The 23,468-nt window shown below is 45.5% G+C and overlaps 1 protein-coding gene across 10 annotated transcripts in view; it reads left to right on the forward strand.

The window, feature by feature from the left end:
- The window catches only part of SH2B2 (SH2B adaptor protein 2), a 57,853-nt gene extending 34,589 nt beyond the window's left edge, over positions 1-23,264 (forward strand). For 4 of the 10 annotated variants that reach the window (XM_083479282.1, XM_083479283.1, XM_083479287.1 and 1 more), the window contains 7 exons: positions 5,043-5,144; positions 9,994-10,085; positions 11,005-11,099; positions 12,309-12,494; positions 13,513-13,706; positions 15,794-15,965; positions 17,497-23,264. In XM_083479282.1, the coding sequence (XP_083335408.1) occupies positions 5,043-5,144; positions 9,994-10,085; positions 11,005-11,099; positions 12,309-12,494; positions 13,513-13,706; positions 15,794-15,965; positions 17,497-17,813 (1,158 nt within the window). In that variant the 3' untranslated portion in view covers positions 17,814-23,264. The remainder of the gene's footprint in view (positions 1-5,042; positions 5,145-9,993; positions 10,086-11,004; positions 11,100-12,308; positions 12,495-13,512; positions 13,707-15,793; positions 15,966-17,496) is intronic. The other 6 variants (XR_014519975.1, XR_014519976.1, XR_014519977.1 and 3 more) reach the window with 6 other exon arrangements.
- Positions 23,265-23,468: the final 204 nt, after the last annotated feature.

Consider the following 23,468-nt stretch of genomic DNA (forward strand, 5'->3'; position numbering starts at 1 on the left):
TGTTGAATCCTTTCCTGTCTTATTTTTTCCACATCTTGTGTGTGTGTGTGTGTGTGTGCGCGCGCACGCTTTATTATCCTTAATCGATTGTCTCTCTTTAAATGTCTGGGAAGCGGCAGTAGATAAGAAGCTTGTTCATGCCTCCTCCCCCCCCCCCCCGCCCTTTGTAGCTTGTTTCCAGATGTCATTTTCTCTCACAATTGCTCTGTTATAAATGCCTAAAAGTTTCCCCTTCCGCCTACACAACAACCTGGTGCCTTCCAGTTTTGGACTACAACTCCCATGAGTCTCAGTCAGCACAGTCATGCTAAGTGACTTGTGAAAGGGGGTCCAGTTTCTTGTAGTGCTACAAGCTAAGCAGGTCTGGATCTAGTCTGGCACCCCCTAGTCTGGCGCCCATGGGCACCATGGTGCGTAAGGATGCCTTCTTTGGGTGTCCCCAGGCACCCTGCGAAAATTTTGTTTGGCCACTCCCTCTGGCTTCTGTGGTTTCAGTGGGCATCTGTTGCCCACAGGTTCAAGTATATATTTTTAGCCAGAGAGGCCGAGCTGCCCAGGGAATTCCAGTGCGGCCTTAAACATGTGGGAGGCAAATCCAAGCAATGATAAAAATAACAGAAACAATAGGGGCTAGCAGCTTGCTTTTTTAAAAAAAAGGAAAATACAAGTTAGGATTTTCAGGGGAGCTGAATTCTATTATCATTGGGGAAGGGTTACAGCTCAGTAATGGAGCAATGATTTGCATGCAGAAAGGACCCAAGTTCAGTCCCCGATGGCATCTCCCAAGTGGGGAGAGCTGCTGTGTGAAAACTCTGGGGAACTGCTGCCCGTTGGAGCAGACCAGGGCTGTGCAATGCAGAGCTAGACAGACCCTTGATCTAATTCTGTATAAGGAAGCTTCCTATGTCCCTATAGCCTTCCGGTGTCTTTCCACACACCCTGCAGTTTCTCTTGGTATCGAGAAACCGCTCTGTGACCGCAGCGGCTTATTTGCTGCTGATTTGTGGAGCGTGTTTCCTTTTTGGCCATTCTCTGGATTTCTTGCTAGACCAGCTGTTGTGACAGCTGGGTGTGAAACAGGCAGCAGCCGCACGCGGTTTCATGCCTGCAGCCTGTGTGCCTGCTCCGGGTTCAAGCATAGCCTTGCACGAAACCTTCCCTCGCTCATCACGGCGTCTCTGTAAATTGAGCCGAAGGGAATTTGTCACTCTGCAGGGGGGACCGGACAAGGGCGCATGGAAAATCCCATTTCGGTGAAACCCTTTTATGGTGCCTGCTCTCTGGCTGTTGCCAAACAAGCAAGAGATCTTGTTTCCATTCATTCCCTTCTAACCTTTCTCCCATCCCCAAGGAGGAGGTCGTGGACAGGTTGCTTAAAGCAGCTCTCTGGGCCAGTGCTTAATTTATCCCTAGGAAAAGAGAAGTGTGGACTGAAGCCCCCACCCCTCTTTCCATTCATTCCCTTCTAACCTTTCTCCCATCCCCAAGGAGGAGGTCGTGGACAGGTTGCTTAAAGCAGCTCTCTGGGCCAGTGCTTAATTTATCCCTAGGAAAAGAGAAGTGTGGACTGAAGCCCCCACCCCTCTTTCACACACCCCTCCTCACACACAAACGTTGCTAAACTGGGAGCCCTTCTCCCTAAAAACTCTGTTACTTTTGTTTTCCTACTACTTTGATGCTTATGCTGAGACCCTACCTACCCACCAGAGTGGTGCATGCTCTAGTTATCTCCTGCTTGGACTACTGTAATGCACTCTATGTGGGGCTACCTTTGAAGGCGACCCGGAAACTACAACTAATCCAGAAGGCGGCAGCTAGACTGGTGATTGGGAGTGGCCATTGAGACCACATAACACTGGTCCTGAAAGACCTACACTGGCTCCCAGTACGTTTCTGAGCACATTTCAAAGTGTTGGTGCTGACCTTTAAAGCCCTAAATGGCTTTGGCCCAGTATACCTGAAGGAGCATCTCCCCCCCACCCCCATCATTCAGGTAGAGCTCCAAGGGCCTTCTGGCAGTTCCCTCACTGCGAGAAGTAAGGTTACAGGGAACCAGGCAGAAGGCCTTCTTGGTAGTGGCTCCTGGTTTGTGGAACGCCCTCCCATCAGATGTCAAGGAAATAAACCATTACCTGACTTTTAGAAGACCTCTGAAGGCAACCCTGTTTAGGGAAGTTTTTAATGCTTGATGTTTTATCATGTTTTTAATACTCTGTTGGGAGCCGCCCAGAGTGGCTGGGGAAACCCAGCCAGATGGGCGGGGTATAAATAATAGATGATGGTGATGATGATGATGCTACACTCAAGCAGTTCACAAGAAAGCATGGGGGTGGGAAACAACCGAAAGTATAAATACATCGAGCAAAGTGTTTTATACTCGGGGCTTCCACTTCACCTTGCGGTCCTTGTCGACTCTGCCTAACCCTACCAACCTCTCCACCCGCCACTGCGTCCTGGCTTCTTGCAGATCTAGGATTGTGATGCAGCTCCTATGGAGACTGTGCGATGATAGCCTTACACTTCTATGTACGTATATAGAAAGGCAGTATGTCTTTATCTTCGTATAAAAGACATTTCAAAACAGTTTCACAATATTTTCATACTAAATGAGTGACTTCCTCTGACCTAGCAGGTGAAGATGTAGAGTCATACCTCGGGTTGAAGTAGCTTCGGGATGAATATTTTCAGGTTGCGCTCCGCGGCGACCTGGAAGTAACCGAGTGCGTTACTTCCAGGTTTCACCGCATGCAGACACTCAAAATGACGTCATGCGCAGAAGCGGCGAAACGCGGCACATGCAGTCACATCTTAAGTTCACTTCAGGATGCGAACAGGGCTCCGGAATGGATCCTGTTCGCATTCAGAGGTACCGCTGTAGTGGATTGTTCAGTGGCATCGGTGTAGAACATTTTTCTATTCTAGGTGACAAGTGGTAAAAGCTTTCCTCTGGCGACTTGGTCAAAGTGTCACATGGGGGCTCTTGTTGTTTGCCGATGAGGAGATTGGTGTGCACCTGATTAAGAGGAATCACAGAATCCCAAAATTGTAGCGTTGGAAGATATCTATTTCATATTGTCCAGGGTTCTAGGTTTTCTATTTCCCGGCTGCTGTTGCATATAAATTGACTGTGAACCAGTTTGGCCAGGGGAGGTGCAAAATGTCCTGGCATTATAACACGGGTAAGTTCTACTTGACATTGCAAAGAGAAAAGGAGTAACATGTCTAGAGAGCCAGTGTGGTGTAGTGGTTAAGAGCGGTAGTCTCGTAATCTGGGGAACCGGGTTCGCGTCTCCACTCCTCCACATGCAGCTGCTGGGTGACCTTGGGCCAGTCACACTTCTCTGAAGTCTCTCAGCCCCACTCACCTCACAGAGTGTTTGTTGTGGGGGAGGAAGGAAAGGAGAATGTTAGCCACTTTGGGACTCCTTAAAGGGAGTGAAAGGCGGGTTATCAAATCCAAACTCTGCTTTCGGTAGCAGCGCTGCATTTCTTGTGGTCACCCACTGAACATTGCTGGATAGGCAGTTTATACATGCTCAGAGACATTGCTCTCTTCAGCTAGCAGGTGCTATAAAAGAAATTAAAGATAGTACTCCTGTTGGGCATTTGGAAATAGAATATACAAAACAAAACAAAAACCACCAACCCACTCATATTTCATTTATGTTACCATGGAGGATACGATTTCAGGGCTGAAAATGTGAGTCTTGGATGTGGAATCTGTCTTTTTATTATTATTATTATTTATTTATTGTCACACTCCATTATATTATCACTGCCCATCATCAACAACAGAGTTCAGAATAAAAAATACATTAAAAAACAAAAAAAACCCAACAGAGCTCAGTTTTCTATGAATACAATTTACTGGGTATAAGCCCTATCAAATGAATGGGATTGGAGAAAAATAGCTGCCTGCAGCAGATCACTCTTTCTGATCAGACTACTCAGGAGAACACCTTTTTGGCGGGTGAAGTCCATCTTAGCTTACCTGTACTGGCCTGCACCCCCCCCCCCGTGTGTGTGTGTGTGTAAAAAGCCTTTTATATTTCCTCTTACAATCTTTTGCCCTTCCTTAGCTCTTTGTGGCTGCTTTTACCTTTTTTTATTAATGGGAGTTTTTCAATAGTTAAATTCTGTTTATCTGTTCAAGGACTTTAAAAAAAGGAAGAAGTTTAGAAATGTAAAATTATTGCTGATGTTGGAACACAGCAGTGTGTGAAAATATGTAAATGAAATGTTCCCTATTCCTCCTCCTATTTCCCAGTGGGGGCTGTACTTTTAATTAAAAGATTCTGGCGTCGCTGGAGAAGATTAGGGAAATCGCATTTTTAATAACGTTGCCTTCATGTGAACAGCCTTCCTTCCTGTGAACAAGCCTCTGCTATCTCCTGAGGAAAACTACTATTTCTAAAACAATTGTCATATACAGTGGTACCTCGGGTTAAGTACCGTATTTTTCGCTCTATAGGGCGCACTGGCCCATAGGGCGCACCTCGTTTTTTGGGGGGGAAATGAATAAAAAAAAAGTATTTCCCCCCAGCCCCCAGAACAGGCTGCTATCCGCAAGCCTTGCGAGCCCGGCGGCAACTCCCGCCGGGCTCGCAAGGCTTGCGGATAGCTTCCTGAAGCCTGGAGAGCGAGAGGGGTCAGTGCGCACCAACCCCTCTCGCTCTCCAGGCTTCAGCGAAAGCCTGCATTCGCCCCATAGGATGCACACACATTTCCCCTTCATTTTTGGAGGGGGGAAAGTGCGTCCTATAGGGCAAAAAATACAGTACTTAATTCGTTCCGGAGGTCCTTACTTAACCTGAAACTGTTCTTAACCTGAAGCACCACTTTAGCTAATGGGGCCTCCTGCTGCCGCTGTGCCGCTGGAGCCCGATTTCTGTTCTTATCCTGAAGCAAAGTTCTTAACCTGAAGCACTATTTCTAAGTTAGCGGAGTGTGTAACCTGAAGCGTATGTAACCTGAAGCGTATGTAACCCGAGGTACCACTGTACTTTTTTAAAAAAAAACTCCTTCTCTCTTTTGGCCTCCAGGCTTCCAAAGCGAAGGTCAGCATCCCTCTTTCGGCCATTATCGAGGTGCGCACGACTATGCCCTTGGAGATGCCGGACAAAGACAACACCTTTGTGCTGAAGGTAAGGCCCCTTAGGTAGAAAAGGCCCACTGTGTTAGCCACGTGTTTGCCACATCAGCCACTGGTGCCTACTTTCTTTATTTGCAGTCAGCAGTCCATTAAACTAAGGTTACCAGATTTTTCTCAATGAATCCGGGGACACTTTTCAACTTCAATGGATTTTGTATGGGGACTGATGTGAAAATCCAGGGACTATCCCTGGGAAACGGGGACGTCTGGTAACCTTACATTAAACATGATTCAAACCCAGTTCTCCAAGTCTGTCTCACACTCCTCTTCCATTTTTGAAAGCCTGTTGCAAAAGGGAGAGGCAGATGCACTATTTCAAAGCGTTGTCCAGTTTTCGCCCTCCTACCTTCCTTGTGTGATGAGCGCTCCTTTTTTCTTTTTTTTTTACCCTTTCATTAAAATTGCACCGCCTGCCTCCCTGTAAGCGCTGGGCTCCCTTTTTTGAAGAGCCAACTCAGGGATGAAACGATGCCCTACGGGCAGGCCGGGTTGTCATGGAGACCGGCCTAGCTGCTGCATGAGCAGTTCCTTGGCAAATCGAACTTATGCAAACTTCCATCCAAGCTCTCTGCCAGGGTGGACAAAAGGCACTTTTGTGATGAACGAAAACGTTGACATTTGCTTTATGTTTGCACAATTGGATTTGGGGAAATGGATTTCATTTGTTTCTGGGTTTTGGAGGTCCCCCCCCCCCCATCCAAATTAATTTTCCAGCTTCCTGAATTTATAGAGACCATTCATGGGATGAGGATAGGATGTAGAGAGACCTGGAGATGAGAGATGAGGTGGGGCATCTTACTGGCTAAATTTACTTTTCTCTCTTCCTGCCCCAGTCCAGCAACAATCATTGGTGAATTATTGCCTTTGCATCAGTTGAAATTCAAAGCCAAAACGAGACATGATGTGGGTTGGCCTTTGCATTGTTATTCTTTTTAACGGTTTATAAAAAGATTTATATACCACGAAATGGACAAAAACCTCAAAGCAGTTTACAGAGAACAATATAAAATATTCATTAAAAATACCAGTAAACACCTTTAATTCCCTTAACACAGCATTCCTGTTTTAAAGATTCTGATAAATGTGCACAACTTAGGGGCTGGGAATCCAAGGGTATTTTTAGACCATCGAGCGCACCCCAGCTTTTAGAAAAACCGGAGGATGTGACACCTAGTTCAAATTCACTTGTCTACTAGACATATAGTTCATACAGGGGATTCACTGAAATAGTTGGCATTCTTTGAAAACTTACATATTTCTGGGGAAAATCTCAAGGGTGGAATAGTATCATTTATAAAGGTTTGCGGTCATGCTTCATGAAATCTAATTTGAGTTTAAAAGCTTTTTGGGAAGATGACTTGGGACTATCAGTGATAAGTCTTTGCAAAGTGGTATGACAGAAACCCCTATTAAGGTTATTTTTTTCAGAGTTAAGGGATCTATGATAAAAGTGGTGCTGAGGTGCTATTTTACTCACGTGAAATAGGTTCACATGGACCCAGGGTCTTCCAACAAGTGTTGTAGAGGTCATCTACGGTTGGGTACTTCCTTTCACATGTGGTGGACTTGCTCCATGGTACACTCTTTTTGGATGAGGGTTTTGCCCCCCCCCCCAATTCTTCTGTTGCCTCTCAGGTTATTCCTTAGAACCGCAGTCTCAACTCTGTTTTCTGTTTTTCCTGAGGACATGAATCAAGTAATTTTGTTGCTTTTAGCAGCAGCCAAAATAGAAATTGCTCATCATTGGAACAACTCCTCTATTTTTACATTAGAAGGTTGTTGGTAGTGTAAAGTTAGGAAATTGGCTGTGCGAGATAAATTGACACAGAAGAACAAGCTTAGCCGGAGGAAGAAAAAAAAAGGGATAAATTTGAGGAAACTCGGTCTCTTTTAACCTTTCTAACCCAACCTGTACTAGCCATCCACTAAATCAGTGTTTCCCAACCACTGTTCCGCGGCACACTAGTGTGCCGCGAGATGTTGCCTGGTGTGCCGCGGGAAAAATTAAAAAATTCGAAAGATTTTTTTTTTAAAAAGTCAAATTTTCGATTGGGGCACCGTCACTAGATGACCCCTGGGGTTCCCTCCCTCCCTCCCGCTCTGCGCCTCCCTCCTCCTCCTCCTCCTCCTCCGGGGAGGCCCTTCCTGGCTCTCGGCCAAGGCTTGGCGGCTGCCACTCACTCACTCGCTCGCCCACCTGTCCCTCCATCCCTGCACCCGGCCTCTCCCCCTCCGTCCCCGGCACAGGGGCTGCCGGGATCCGTAGTCCCCTCGCCCTTGGGCTCCGCGCCCGCGCGGGGTGCGCGAACTACGTTTCCCAGCGTGGCCTGGCGGGCCGGGCGTTTTGTTTGAAGCGCTCTTCTCCCGGCCATGGAATGAGCGCAGCGGCGGTGGCCGGGCGGGCAGGGGCTCTTCCGCGCAGACCCCGCGCAGCCTGCCTGCGCCCCCGCGGAGATCGGGCGGCAGGATGGAGCCCGGGGATCCCCGCCGAGGCGGAGCGGCGGAGGCGGAGGCTGCCCCCCAGGTAGGGCTGCGTCGGGGGGGGGTTTATTTTTGCAATGCTGCATCCGCGCCGGAGGGGATGCATCGGACCGCGGGGAGACCCCTTGGCGGGCGTGCAAGGCAATGCATGCGTGCAGGCGTTGCATGGAGTGCCGTGCAATGCAATGGCAACGCGGCGCCCTGCATGCATGCATGCAACTTCCACCGGCGCTCCGGACTTGGCAGGTGAGGGGGGTCCCCAGTGGGCGGCAGAGAGAGCCGGGAGGGCGAAGGGGAGCCGGGGGGAGCAGCGCTGCTCCCCGAGCCGAGCCCGGGGGGAAACTTCGGCGTCGTTGCGCCGGGTGTTGGAAGCGGAGGCTGGCGGGGGCCCCTCACCTGCAAAACCTGGTCGCCTCTCATATATTTCGTGCATTGCATTCATCGCCCGCTTTCTCCTCCAAGGAGCTCCCGGGGGCGCGCGTGGTTCTCCCCGTGTTATCCTCGCAACAACAGCCCTGCGAGGTGGGTCAGGCGAGTGGCCCAAGGGAGCACCCAGGGATTGTCCTGGCCAGGTGGGGTGATTTGAACCCTGCTCTCTGCCCGGTCTTCGTCCTCATTTAGCCCCCACATGTGCATGACTGTGCATGACTGAGGTTTTCCCCCCTCGTCTTGGCTATGGTGTGAGTCTGTGCTGTTAATTAATGGGGTTCTGCCTTCGGAGAAGATGAGCCAGCCCTCAAGGAGGTGATTATGTAATTTGCTAGCAATTCATGTCCCTCCCGGCGTGACGCTGCGCGCTGACGTCACGGAGCCTTAATGGTGGTGTGCCTCGAGTTTTTTTTCATGAAACAAGTGTGCCTTTGCCCAAAAAAGGTTGGGAAACACTGCACTAAATGACCATCTTCCTTTGGGGGTCAGACCATATTTCCAGATATTAAGATTTTATTATCCTCATAAATCTCATCCTACCACTGTATTTTCTTGTCTAGTGGGTTTTTTCTTTCCGTTTTGCTTTTACTGTCAGATATAATCCCTATGTTTGCACATACTGTGCTTAAAATATCTATTGTCTCTTCCCTTGTTTATTTCTTTTTATGGTTAGTATTATGTTAATATTGAAAATTAATTAAAAAATGCATTAAAAAAACCAGTAACACCAAACCTTACACACACACACACACACACACACACACACACGTACCTTGGTTGTTGGACCTAATCCATTCGACTCCTGGAACCGTTTGAAAATTAAGGCGCAGCTTCTGATTGGCTGCAGGAGCTTCCTGCACCCAATCAGAAGCCGTGTCGAAAAACATTTGTAAACTGGAACACTCACTTCCGGGTTTGCGGCGTTTGGGAGCCAATTTGTTCGGGAGCCAAGCTGTTTGACAACCAAGGTACCACTGTACTGTATATACAAAGAAGATTGTCAAAATATGGGCAAAACCAGCAGTTTTTTTACAAAACTAAGGGGGGCCCTTCTGCTCACTTGCCACCCCTGCTCTCTCTGCCTCAGTTTCCCTCTCTCTGCTTCAACTGGGAGAGCTGGAGATTCAAGACTGCCTGAGTAACTTGTCTCCACATCACCAAACCCTTCCATTTTTACCCCAGGTTCATCTCTAGCTATCCACCTGTACCCACTTCTAAGATGGCAGGGAGCTGTCTCTGTCCTCCACCTGCTTTGCAGTGTAGGACATGCTAAGGGTTCCATTAATCCGTAAAATGCCTCTCTATACAATGCTCCCATATTCCTCTCGCTCCTCCAGTTTCCTCTTGCACCGTTCTTTTGTGCGTATGTGGGGAAGCCATTTATCGCCGCAGCTTCTGGGCTAGGATGGAGGAAGTTGGGGAGTCAAACCAAGTTTGCCTCACCACACTTTAAACTCCCTAGGCAGACCCCGACCCCTTCCCTCTCCTACCCAGGTTTCGACCTTTCATTTGGGGGAGGGAACTTCGTCCCTTCCCTCACCCCACATGTATTTCTCTTTGGGGGCTTGTTGCTCCCCTCAAAGCAAAGCCTCCCCTCTGGGCCACACAGCCGAACATCTGCCTTTCTCTTAGCCGTATTGTAGAGAGAGACATGCACACAATGAAATTGTGTGTTAGAATTGCATGAGGCAGACATGTACCTTCAATAATAAGGAACATGTGAGACTCCAGGTGCTAGCTGCTGGGAGAAACGCACTCTTTTCTTGATCTGAGGAATCATTTTATTCCTTCACACTTTTCTAAGGGTGAATCCTGGATCCCGTTGAGGCTTTGCACATGTGTGTGGGAATGTGGAGAGATGAAGGATGTCTTTTAATTTAAGATACCACAAAAAATGGCTCCCCCCCCCCCTTGTATTTTTTTTCATCCAGGTAGAAAACGGTGCTGAGTATATCTTGGAAACGATTGATTCGTTGCAGAAACACTCCTGGGTGGCAGATATACAAGACTGCATAGATCCTGGGTAAGATGGGAGGGGGCGCTGAGATTGGGTTTGCTGAATGAGTGCCCTTGAAGTTCAGAAAAGCTTGTGTAAATGGTGATAGGCATATGGCAGTATGGCGCTCATACTGCCCCACAGGGATTTTATTCAGAATATTTTTCAAGATCCTGCTTTTCATTAGCCTCCAAATGGTACCCCCAAATTAGTGGTAAACATCTAGGCATGTTTTTTCAGTTTTAAGTATTTTATTCAATGTTTAATCTTCCATACATATCAACACACACAAAAAAGAAAGATTAAACAAACAAACAAAATGCAGTTGTCATCCTCCTCCTCAGAACATTGAGACTCAGTAACAAACACTTAGAAAGACTCAGTAAAACCTACAATAGTCCACATATTTCTTCCATCTTAACATGCAAATATTTTGTCTATAACTATATTCCTTAAACCTTATATAATAAGCTAACTTTGTCATTATTGTATAGCCGCACATTTTATTGTGCCATTCTTTGACCATTGGGACTGTTGCCATTCTCCATTTGCCAGCATATAAAATGTTGGCAACTGCTAACAGATTGAGAGATCATTTCCTTATGTACGGTACTTTCCATATTGATCCTTCTACATAATTCAGTAGAAATGTTACCGGATGAAGAGGAACCACATAACCTAGGCCCTTCATTCCAGCTAGGGCCCTTCTTGAAGCCATGGAGGCTTCTGCTGGAGTCTCCACTCACCTGAGGCAGAAGGAGAGATGTTAGCAATATGGGATTTGTTTATGGTACATGGTCTGGTCCGTCTAAAACAGCTGTTCTTTCATTTGAGAGATCAGTGAATCCAGAACACTGGCACTTAAAAAAAAAAAGATGTATGCATATACTTGCAGAGAGTCACTGGTGCAATATCTTGTATCCAACTGCTTGCTCGTTTCTTCCAGAGACAGTGGGGACGACATCGAACTCTCCTCCTGCACCCAGGGGGCCTGCCTGCCCAGCAGAGTGTCTTCTTGTAGCTGCGAGTTCCTGGCTGGTGGTAACAAGACTTTTAAATCAGATTTTAAAATCAGATTTATTTACACACTGTGTACACTGTGGCCCCAATAACCCATGCATACTACAAAAAAGAGGCTTTTCTATGATTGGAGAAGTACATTTGGGTGTGTGTTACAAGTTACAGTGGTGCCTCGCAAGACGAAATTAATTCGTTCCGCAAGTTTTTTCGTCTAGCGAATTTTTCGTCTTGCGAAGCACGGTGTCGGAAAAGTTTTGGAAAAGCTTCAAAAATCACCAAAAACCTCAAAAAAGGCTACCACACCGCGTTCTATGAGTTGCTCCTCGAAGTCAAGTCGCAACTGTATTAACGGTGTTAAGAAAAAGGAAACAAACTTGCAAAAAACGCAAGACGTTTTCGTCTTGCGAAGCAAGCCCATAGGGAAATTCGTCTTGCGAAGCAGCTCAAAAACCGCAAAACCCTTTCGTCTAGCGAGTTTTTCGTCTTGCGAGGCATTCGTCTTGCGGGGCACCACTGTACAAGTTCAAGTTTGTAAGTTTATTGTCCTAGCCAAAGGCCATGACGAACTTGCAGCAATAGTATTAATAAAATAGTACAGAACATCCATAATATAGGAGAGAGGATACCAGAAACACAAACAAGCCTAAATCTTACTTGATTTTGGATTAAACCTCCAAATCACCAAAACAACTTACAGCAATTTTATTTAACTCCCTTTTCCTGGTAGTTTGATAGAGTCTATGTTGCTTGGGGTACACACGCCCATTTCTTATGTCCTGCTATAATCCCGCTCAAACAGATATTTTAGGATTTAATGAAACTTTACTCCCTCCCTCCCCCCCCAAAAAAAATCAATAAACGCAGAATGTATACCCATTGGTGACATGATAACACTTGTAACTAAGAATCTGAGCTTGAGCATGATGTTTTCCTGCTCCCTCCTACTTCCTTTTACCTTTTGTATTGTGTCTCTTACAATGTGAAGCTGAAGGCAGGGACTATATTATCAATGATATTTGTAAGTTGCTCTGGGAACCTTTTCTGGCTGAAGAGTGGGATAAAAATGCTAATAACAACATGTGAATTGGAATCATAGCATGTAGAATTGGGATACACCCCAAAGGTCATCTGGTCCAATGCAGGAATTACTTTGCAGAAAAAGAGAGAAGCTGTTTGAAGCCTTGAGAATGGATTTTGGGGTTTTTTTTAACAGCGGAATTCTTTTTCCAGATACCTCCCGGTTTCAGGACAGATGTGCAGGCTCTGCTGCCCCAGACACTATGCCAAATCCTGCCACTGTTGTCACAGCACCTCATGGTCGGATCAGGGACTCTGCAGGAGAATACAGAGCTCATGTGCCATTGGATAACTTCCTACAGACATTGGAGTCATCAGCTACTGGTAGCCATACTGCAGGTACCGTGTTTCCTGGAAGAAATGTGATCAGCTCTCCCCTGCTCCCCATAACACTTTTTTCCTGTTATTTGGAATTGTGTACTTTGTAATCTGTTGGCCCACTGTTGATACAGGTGGTTCAGTTTTGCTAATTTTCCAGACAGAGTGCTAACTTCATTTCTGGAGCTCTCCCTCCTGGGACAGCCCTCAGCTATGGCAAGTTTGGTGTGGCTTCCAATTTGGTTGAACAGGGGAGGTCTAGTGGGGCAGCTGAGTGAGGCAGGTCTTTAATACTGGGCTGGACAAATGAACAGTCTGACCTAGTATCAGGCAGCTTGCTATGTCAAATCAAAGTTCTGTGTGTGTGTGTGCTGTGCCCAGATCAGTTACACAAGGTTTGCAGTTAAACGGAATAGCATGCATCCTTCCAACAGTTCAGATGGTTTGCTGGTGTGTGTGGGTGCGGGTGTTTGTGTGCTGGCCATTGTTTCTAATTATTTATATTCCACACTTATGCCAGTTTTCAGAACTGAAGGTAATCGCAAAGCAAGATCACATGGTTCTGATTCATAGGTTACATTTTTTTTAAGCATTCACCTAAAAATGTGATCTGTGAATTTGGCAAAACACATCTGCCATACAAATACAACTTTCCTCACTGGCGAGCCTGCATTGTGAAAGGACACCCTCCTGCAGATGTTTTAGGGTGGTCACATTGCTTCATTTCCAATCAATGCATATCCTATAAGTTCCTGATGAAATCCATTAACTTTTTATAGCTCAAAGGTTCTGGTTTTAGTTTAGTTAGGCTATAGCCCCTCCAAACAGCAAGAATGTGTTAGCATTCGGGAAGCACTGCAAAACAAACTACGAGCAGAATAAATCCACCACTGGTGTCTTGCTACTATGTCAAGAACATGCTGCAGAATACACCTTCAATGAATAACCCACCTGCAGAATCTCACTTCCTTGCAGTAGAATTTGGAGCATAATATTCCAGCCTTTGACTTCCTCCTCCTTCTTCTCTCAACTGGGACAGGGGAGGAAAGCGAGACGGAAGCGGAGCTCAACCTTCTGGACTTCCCTTGGTTCCATGGGACGCTATCACGGGTCAAAGCTGCTCAGCTGGTCCTCTTCGGTGGAGCCAGAAGCCATGGGCTGTTTGTCATTCGACAGAGTGAAACACGGCCAGGCGAATACGTGCTGACCTTTAACTTCCAGGGGAAAGCCAAGGCAGGTGACCATTATTCATGAATGGATGGATCTTTAAAACAAAATTTATAAAAATATACTCTCAGCTGTGGCCCTTCTTCCATGGGAGGTCTGGAGGTTGGCAACATGAGAAGAGACTTTCTATGGCAGCTCCCTGCTTGTGGAATTCTCTCCCCAGGAAGGCTCACCTGACACCATCATTGCATAGCTTTAGATACCAGCCAATAACATGCATTTCCCACCAGGCATGAGTGTTTTTGGCTTTTAATCATCTGGATTGTCTTGTAGATTTTAACGCAGTTATAATATATGCATTTTTAAATATATTCTAAGTCACTTGAGTTACCTTGGTAGAAAAGTGATCATTACATTTAATAAATAAAGCAAAAGTGCTGCTTGATTGTATGCAAAACCTCTAAGCAGTTTACAGGCATAAAAATAAAACAAACATTAAAATTGTCAACAAAAGACAAGAGTTAAAATCAGTAATTAAAAATGGCAATAGCCCAAAGCAGACTAAAACACACCCGCATGTCGGGATAGGCTTGCCTGAACAAAAATGTTTTTAGCTGGCTCTGAAAAGAGAACAATGAAGGTGCCTGTCTGGGGTCTATGGGGGGGAATTCCAGAGCATAGATGCTGCCAAGCTTAAAGTTCAGTTTTAGAAGTGCAGAATTAATATTATGTGGCACCTGAAATGGTGGGCATATAAAGGGCAAGGCAATCCTTTAAGGAAGTTGGTCTCAAGTTGTCAAGGGACCGTTTTTGTTTTATCCTGGAGCTACAGCAGTTGTGTTTCCCTGAGCTGTTAGCCTGCCTTGAGCATTTAAAGTTAAGATTTGATGACTTCTTGGTTCACAGGAACCTGCCTTTATACTGCTGGCCCATCTACCTCAGTATTGTCTACCCTGATTGGCAGCAGCTCTCCAACTCCAAGCTGATCTGCATTGCCACTGAAGGGTTTTGGTTGCAAATATGGTTTCGGGGGTTGAGAATAAACCTTCCGGTTGAAAGGAGTCACTGGCACTTGGCAACATGCCTGTACATAGGCATAAAATAGTAAAACAGCCAGAGGCTTAGAAACCACCAACCAAAACCACGATGACTACTTTGGCTTGTTAATAGCCTGGTGTCTGGCATGGAGAGCTTCATGAGTGCCAGGTAGAGGAAAGCAGCCAAAATCTAGAGACACGGCTGCCTTGCCTGCTCCCAATAACAGAGGGGGAGGCAGTGGGAATGCTGCAACGTGTCTTGCAGGCACAACAGCCCTTGATTCTTTGCCACTACTTGGGGTAGTTGAGTGAGGGATATGTGTTCATTTGCATGCATCAAGCAGATACAAAGCTGGCAGATCAATGGAAGCCCCATGTTCTCCCATCCTGTTCTCTTGGCGCCACCTGAAATTTAGCTTACAGAAATTAAAATCAATCGTTGGTATGCTCACCCCACTTCTCTGAGTGGTGAGAAGTTCCAAGGCGGCAGTGATCCTCTCAGGTTTGGTCTATTTTGCATCGGCACCATCTTATTTCCGTTCCTGATGCTACACTTGAATGCGTCTGTGTTGTGTCAACCTTTCGAAAGCCGATTTAAGAACTTTGGGGGAAATATAAAATTGGGATATAAGTATTCTAAATCATTAAAGTTCCGGCCCAGAGCTTTCTAGGAAATAACAGCTCTTTCTGAAAAAGGCACAAATAAGCAGATTAAAAAAGACATTGGAAACACAACAATATGATGCAAGTGGTCTTTATGTATCTGAACGGCTGCCACATAGAACAAGCTTGTTTTCGGCTGCTCCATTGATTAGGACCTGAACCCAATGGATTCAAATTTCAAGAAAGGAGATTCTGACTAAATATTAGGAAGAACTATCTGATGGTAAGAGTTGTTAGACGGTGGAACAGACTGCCTTGGAAAGTGGCAGGCTCTCCTTCGTTGGAGGTTTTTAAACAGAGGTTGGATGGCCACCTGTCAGGATCCTTTAGCTATGATCCCTGCATTGCAGGGGGTTGGACTAGATGACCATTGGTCTCCCTTCCTACAATATTATTTTACGATTCTATGGTAGCTGGTTAAAAATCATTCATTCACCTTCTAATCTCTTACAGCACCTGCGCCTGTCCTTGAATGAAAACGGCCAGTGCCACGTCCAACATCTCTGGTTCCAGACTATATTTGATATGCTGAGGCATTTTCACATGCACCCCATACCCCTGGAGTCAGGCGGTTCTGCTGATATAACCCTCCGTAGCTATGTGGTGGCCCAGAGTCCCTTGCCAGGTAGGTTAAATCCCCATTCTTGCTGTCTCAACCCCAGCTGAGGCCTGCCTGAGCAGAGATTGAAAACCACAGAGAATTCGTCTGTGGTCAGCGGTCTTCGTGGGGTTAGTCCAGGGGTCTGCAACCTTTAAGACAAAAAGAGCCACTTAGACCCGTTTCCGAAGGAAAAAAAACGGAGCCACAAAACCATTGCGACATTTAAAACAAATATATCTCCAGAGCCGCAATCTGACAGCGGGCGGGAGGGTGACGTTGGGACGGTGCGTGACTAACGCATGCACCGCCCCCATGCGACATCACAGCCAGTACAGCGCCCGCCACAGTGGGGAGTGTCGGGGCGCACAATGCGCCTCCTCCCCTCGCTAGTATCCACCCCGGAGCCGCGGCAAAGGTGTAAAAGAGCCACATGCGGCTCCGGAGCCGTGGGTTGCAGACCCCTGGGTTAGTCTCATGCAACAAAAGCTAGAGTCTCGTGGCACCTAGAAGACTTTAACCAGTGTTGTTATGGCTTAAACCTTTGTGGGCCTACAGTTCACTTCATCAAATGTATGAAATATTATCCTGCCACACATGCAAACACACACTGTGCGTATCTGTGGAAGTCTGGATAACACTTTATCCCACCTGATGAAGTGAACTAGTCCTCAGTGTTTAAAAAACATTAATGACCCATAATCAAAATACAGTAGATGGCCCAATGTAGCAGAAAATATTATTTATATGTGACTACAGCTGTGTAGGTGTTATCGGCCCAGAGATGGAAAGAAGATTAAGTCCCAACCAGAGAAGAATGGCAGATCAAGTTGATGGATTATGCCAAAATGGCAAAATTGACTGGAAGAATCAGAAATCAGGGAGACCAAAATTTAATAAGAAATGGGGGGAATTTATAATTTATCTTAAAAATCATTGTAAACAGTTAAAATCATTAGTAGGATTGGAATAACACTTGTAGTTTAATGGTGAATTTTGGATATACAGTGGTGCCCCGCAAGACGAATGCCTCGCAAGACTGAAAACTCGCTAGACGAAAGAGTTTTCCGCTTTGGAGGTGCTTCACAAGACGATTTTCCTATGGGCTTGCTTCGCAAGACGACAATGCCTTGCAAGTTCCTGCGGGGGTTTTTTCCTCCCCCCCCCTTTTTCTAAGCCGCTAAGCCGCTTATCAGCTGATCCGATCAGCAGAAAAGCCGCTAATAGCGCTAATCCATTAATGGGCTTGCTTCGCAAGATGAAAAAACCGCTAGACGAAGAGAATCACAGAAAGGATTCTTTTCGTCTTGTGAGGCACCACTGTAATGGAGATGTAAAATATTTGGATTATTATAAAAGATGCAGGAGGAAATGACTAACAGTAGGAGCCACAAAGGGGAGGAGGGAAGTCTAGGAGATTCTTTGGAATCTTGTTTTTATTATGTATGTTGGATATGTGATTGTAAAACTTCAGTTTGAAAAACCAGGGATCTGCATAGGTCAGGTCCACCGCTGTGTGGCTGCTGGTGTCTGTGACAACTTCCTTTTCCTGTTTCAGAGGTCAGCCCGTCCCCCGCTGTGGCTTCTCAACAGCCCACTTGCAGAAACGACCTGCAGTCGCAACACTACTTCTCCAGCTTTGTCCCTGTCACCTTCCAGCCAGCCTCCCCTTCTGAGGGCACCACTTCCTCCTCCTCCTCCTCGGCCAGCCACTCGCTGTACCATCGGATGGAGGGGACCCTGAGCGCCCGAAGCCGAAGCAACAGCACCGAGCGCCTGTTCGATTCTGCCGCCATTGGGGCAGAGGATTACCACGAAAGCGAGGGCTCGCGCAGCAGAACCAGAGCCGTAGAGAACCAATATTCATTCTATTGATCCTTCTGATGGGGAATGGTTGGTTTTCAGTGTGGCCTGGTGTCTCTCTTTTCCCTCCCTCCTGGGTGGGGAGATCTAATAAGCCTGTTGAGGTTCCTGCCTCTTTGCTGGTTTACTGCTTATCGTAACAGTTTTGGCATTCTCCTGGCCTCTGTGTGTGTGTTTCCATCTCTTTGGCCTACAAAGGGTTTCCTTCCCTGTCTTCTTCCCATACTATGAACTGAAGGTGGCCCTTCCTATTCCTGTCTGGGCCAGAAGGATGGCCAATGATAGCAAGCTCTTCAAGCTAAAGGACAGAGTGAAAAACACACACACCCTCCTGATGGTTGCCACCTGGATATCGGGAGCATGATCCAGAAATAGGGATGCTCTTTCCTGCATCTCTATGGAGCCAGACCTCTTTACCTGTTATTTGTTCCCACCCTAATGGTCTCATTCAGATGGAAACAGGAAGTGTTTGTAAAACTTTAAACTGCATTGGGACTGAGCCCCCTAGTAGCTAATTCATCACCAGGACCCAAGGGTTTTAGAGGGAAAGCTAACAAAGGAACTGTTTCTTGGATTGCTGCTGTCTTGTGTGGTGTGGGTTCTGTGGTCCTCTTCATCTTCACTGTAAATAGTTGGGCTCATGATAGTCTTCATCTCCTCCTCTTGAAGAACTCCACATTTGGTGCTGGAGTACAGTTGTGCGCAAAGGATGTATGGTGCTGCCTGACATTGATGCAAACTAGAGACAGAGGCTGCCCAAGGACAGGTACCAGTTGCTTTCTTTTGGTGTGGACTAGATGGACCCAGAAATCTGACTTATTAGGGGCTTCCACTCTGAGCAATCACTGTGGAGGAATGGCCACACTGTGTTCACCTACTTTTATGGTGTATCTGCATGATGACATGCTCCTCCCATGTCTTTTTTCCCTGTTCAGCTTCCATTTTTGTGTGCGCAGATAATCCAACTCTTAAAAGAAACCCCACAAAAGCCCCACAATGGAACAGTTATCTAGTTTCCCCAGGAGCAGGTGGCCTATTGTGCTGCTATTTAGTAGCTTCCTTTGCTGGATATGGCCTGTATTGATTGCTGCAGACTTTTATTTCTCTATATAGTCCACCTCTCTTCTCTAGGAATCAACTCTGTACCTCTTCCCTTTCCAAACAGTGTTCATTTATTTCTGTTTCTTTTCTCTCCTCTGTTTCTTTTCTCTCCCTGCCCTGCTCCAAAAAAATAATTAAAAATAGAGGAGGAATTGGGAGTGCAGTGAGGGTGGGGAAAGCAGTATTTAACCCCTTCCCCACAAAATGTTTAATTTTAAACTACCTTTCAGAGTACATTGCCCTCAAAAGATGGTATACAAAAAAAATCCATAACACAACATAACAATATATAAAAACAACAAGGTCTAAATCACTGTACACCCCTGTAAAAATGAGCACGGACAATTGCTCAAAGCCCAACAATCGATCATATGCATATTGAAATTTATATATATACATCTTTAGAGCTCTCTCAAAAACCAACAAAGATAGGCTGGACTTATTTGCTAGGGAAAGGTTCCATAATAGCAGGGATAGCTCCGTTGGCAGAGCATGAGAATCTTAATCTCAGGGTTGTGGGTTTGAGCCCCATGTTGGGCCAAAGATTCCTGCTTTGCAGGGGGTGAACTAGATTACTACCCTGGTCCCTTCCAACTCTTCAATTTTATGATTGTAAGAGGGACCTGAGTCTGAAAGCAGAGTTGTTGTTCCAATTCCAGGCAGAAGAGCAAAGATTTGGTCTGCTAAATTGTCCATGTCTAGAAGCACTCCCATCAGGCAGTTCCATATATTCTTAATTTGCCTAACTGTACTCCAGACGCACAACATGGAATTGTCTCCACGTTTTGCACCACTTTCCAACAAACAAGCACCCTTCAGGTTCTAAGAATCCCAAATGTTAAGAATTGCAAATGTTATGTCTGAGCAGTCAGTGATCAGTATTTGAGGGGGTGGTTTGGTACAACAGAAGCCAGGCATGGTTTATAACAGGGGACCTGTGGCCCTCCAAATGTTGTTGGACTACAGCTCCCATCAGCCTTAACCACCATAACCAGGGACTGTGGATGATGGGAACTGTAGTACAAGAGAATCTGGAGGGTGCCAGGTTCTTGGTCCCTAGTTCATAGGTTTCAGCTGGCAGATAGCGACGGACCAGTTGGTGCATTACATCCTGATTGCAGTTATGTCTGCTGTGGCCTGAAAGCATTGGTTGCATCTTAATTCCAGCAGCCTTTCAAGACTGGATTCCTGCATGTCATGTCCCCTGAAAGAAATGAACATGAAGAAAGGCTCTGATGCTGGTAGGTGCAGAGTGCTGTCTTTTAATGTTTCATTACCAACACATCTCTCAATGAAATGGTCTTACTGCTATCAAAGGGAAATCCCACACATCCTTTGAATGGGATAATTCTCAGATCAGGTGCAAAATTCTACTACTCCATAAAAGTATATATTCGGCTTCACAGGGTGTAGACTTCCCTCCCTGGCCTGCTTTTCCTTAGAACCTCAAGTGCAAAGTGGTGTTGGAATATATGCATGTACCCTATGAGTCATGCAATGGGTGACTAGCCTATACAAAGCTATATCTGAGCTACTACAGAGCAGAGATTTCAACCCCCCCCCCCAAAAAAAAGAAAACACACACACACCTATTTCTGGTTTACTCACAAGCTACATTGACTTCAGCAGCCTAATTGAGGGAAGGGGAAAATACCCCCCCCCCCATTATTACACAAGAGGAAGTAAGAAACCCATGTCAATCTTTTTCAAATTATCTGGTGCTCTGCTAGTAGGTTTGATTTACCTACTGCCCACCCTTGTTCTAATACATGCTTGTGATAGCATAGAGCCACTAGAATCCTGTAAACTGAGCTGTAACAGATTCTGGTTTAATCTTCAAGGAATCTCAGGTTTCTGATCCACTGTATACAGTTACTTAATGAAGCCTGCCCGGAGCAGAGACGGGAAGCTGCAAACTCGACATCATAAACCTGTCCTTGTCTAGCTTGCAGAAATTCCTGTTCAGCATTAATATGTATAAATCAAACAACTTCAACCAAGCAGCCTCGGAACTCAAATTAACTGAAGAGTCTTAAGCTAAAGGCAAAGAAATCTAGCCCAAAACAATGCCCATTAACTCCTTTGTAAGAGTGTAAGGAAAGAAGAGCCTCTGGGAATGAGACGAAAGGCTTCTGTAGTCCAGCATCCTGTTCTCACAGTGGCCAACCAGATGGCCGCAGGAAGCCTGTAAGCCGGGCTCAAGTACAACAGCAACTGCAAGTGGTACTGAGACATACTGCCTGTGATGTTGGAAGCAATGTAGCCAGCATGATAGCCTTATCCTCCGCAAATAAGTATTTCAAAACCATTCAAATTGGTGGCCACTACTGCATCTTGCAGCAGCAAATTCCTTGGCTTAACTGCACAGTGTAAAGAACTACCGTATTTTTTGCTCTATAAGACTCACTTTTTCCCTCCTAAAAAGTAAGGGAAATGTGTGTGCGTCTTATGGAGCGAATGCAGGCTGCGCAGCTATCCCAGAAGCCAGAACAGCAAGAGGGATTGCTGCTTTCACTGCGCAGCGACCCCTCTTGCTATTCTGGCTTCTGAGATTCAGATTTTTTTTTTCTTGTTTTCCTCCTCCAAAAACTAGGTGCTTTTTGTGGTCTGGTGCGTCTTATAGAGTGAAAAAATACGGTACTTCCTTTTCTCTGTCCTCAATCTGCCAAACTTCAGTTTCATGGATGGCCCTGGTGGGTAGGCAAGAGGGACAAAAACCTTCCTCTATCCACTTTCTCCATACCATATATAATTTTATACACCTCGTGTCATCTCTCCCCTCCCTTGCTCTTTCCCCCCCTAAACTACTAGCTAAGCTACACATCAACCCAGAATCAAAATCAAGTGGGATGTTGGAGATAAAGGGAGGGGCTGGTGGTCTCTGCACTGTTCCAGCACCTGTGTGTAAATACTGAAACTGATGAAAACTACTGTGTTGGGTTTGCAACACGACTAGTGCAATCCTGTTTATGTTTACTTGAAAAGAAGCCTTGCTATGTTCACTTGACCCTTGCTTCCACTGAGACTGTTTGGGACTGCAGTCTAAACCAGGGAGATTGGAGAGATGTGTCACTTAGCGGCCACTCTTAAAAAAGTGTTTGCTCTTATTAGCCTGTCACATTGTCACTCACCTATCAGATCAGCTTGGCAATGTAACAGCAGTACTGTGGTTTCAAAACATGCCCAAGGGATAATTGTGTATGAAAGCAGTAATTCCAGATGTGAGGTATTCATTCCTTTGACTAAAAAAAAAAGTTCCTGTTAGAAGGAAGGAAAAGACATAGTTATAATAGGGTCAAATTAGAAGACGGACTTCAAATATTAATATTAGTTTAAATATAAACCTAAATAATTCCTATCAATATGACATGAGCATGTGCAATAAAGATGTTGCACCAAAGGGAGTTTCCAAATGAGTAATTTGTGTTAAATTGGCCAAAGTTGTTCCTAATTTGTAGGTGATCTTACATTTGTCCCATGTTGAAGAACAACTATTTGTCCCATCAGTGTTTCTTAGGCCAATACCACAACTATGAGAGCTTTGAATGCAGAATGCAAAACCACCTTGCCTGTTTGTTTTCTTGGGACCGGTTCTCAGTTGGTAGCCTTACCACCTACCTGTTTCCATGGTTTTCTTTAAGATTTCTGGGAAACTCTTGACGGAAGTGGTGTCTTTCCATTCTTCACCAGGAACAGTTGTCGTAGGCAGCTGCTGATTGCACCTCTTCATTTAAAGAAAGTTCTGAATCGTGGCATTTGATCAGTAGCACCTTTTAGAGCAGCAAGCAAGTCATGGACACAAACCGCCATCCTATGAGATAAATGCCTCTTGACTTTCAAATCCAGGACCTGTCTTTATGTCTATAAATGAAGGCATTGCAGCCTTATTGTGCGGGGATGTAACATACAGTATTGGGAAATTTTTTTGCAACAGGGACATGTGGTACAATGCGATACAAAAGCAAGGAGGGGAACCTTTGTAGATAACCTCATACCTGCACCACCACCACCCCTCAAGAAATGGATTATTGATGTTCAGAAGAGCTATAGTCCACTGCTGGGCCCTTCTCCATGGAGAGCCATGGCTGGAATTGCACCCTTGTCCATATTGATTTCTTCTGTGCCAATCAGAACGAAGGAAGAAAATGAGGACCGAAGGAGCCGCAATTACAAAATGAAATGTTAATTTGTAAATACGATTTTTTTAAATGTGAAAAAAAGTTTTAATGTGCTGTAGAATAAATTAATTTTATTTACAAAACAAACTTGTAAAAGAACTGGGAAAAATAATGGTGTTCTGATCTTTCTTTGAGGGGTGCAGGGAATAAAACAAGCTTTGAACAAGCTAGAACATTGGAAGTACTATACGTAATATTTTATTGGTGTTGCTAAATATTATTTATTCCATTAATATGCTGCCCTTTATCAGAAGTTTCCAGGGCTGTGTACAACATTAAAACCACATTACAGAACATCAATGATAAAAAAGCATAGTGGGAGACAGCCTAATAATAAAATAACCATCGTAATGACAGTCTGCTTTCCCTACACTTTCACGGGCCATAG

The sequence above is a fragment of the Podarcis liolepis genome (genome assembly GCF_965112155.1).
Source record: "Podarcis liolepis genome assembly, chromosome: 16".
Lineage (NCBI taxonomy): Eukaryota > Metazoa > Chordata > Lepidosauria > Squamata > Lacertidae > Podarcis > Podarcis liolepis.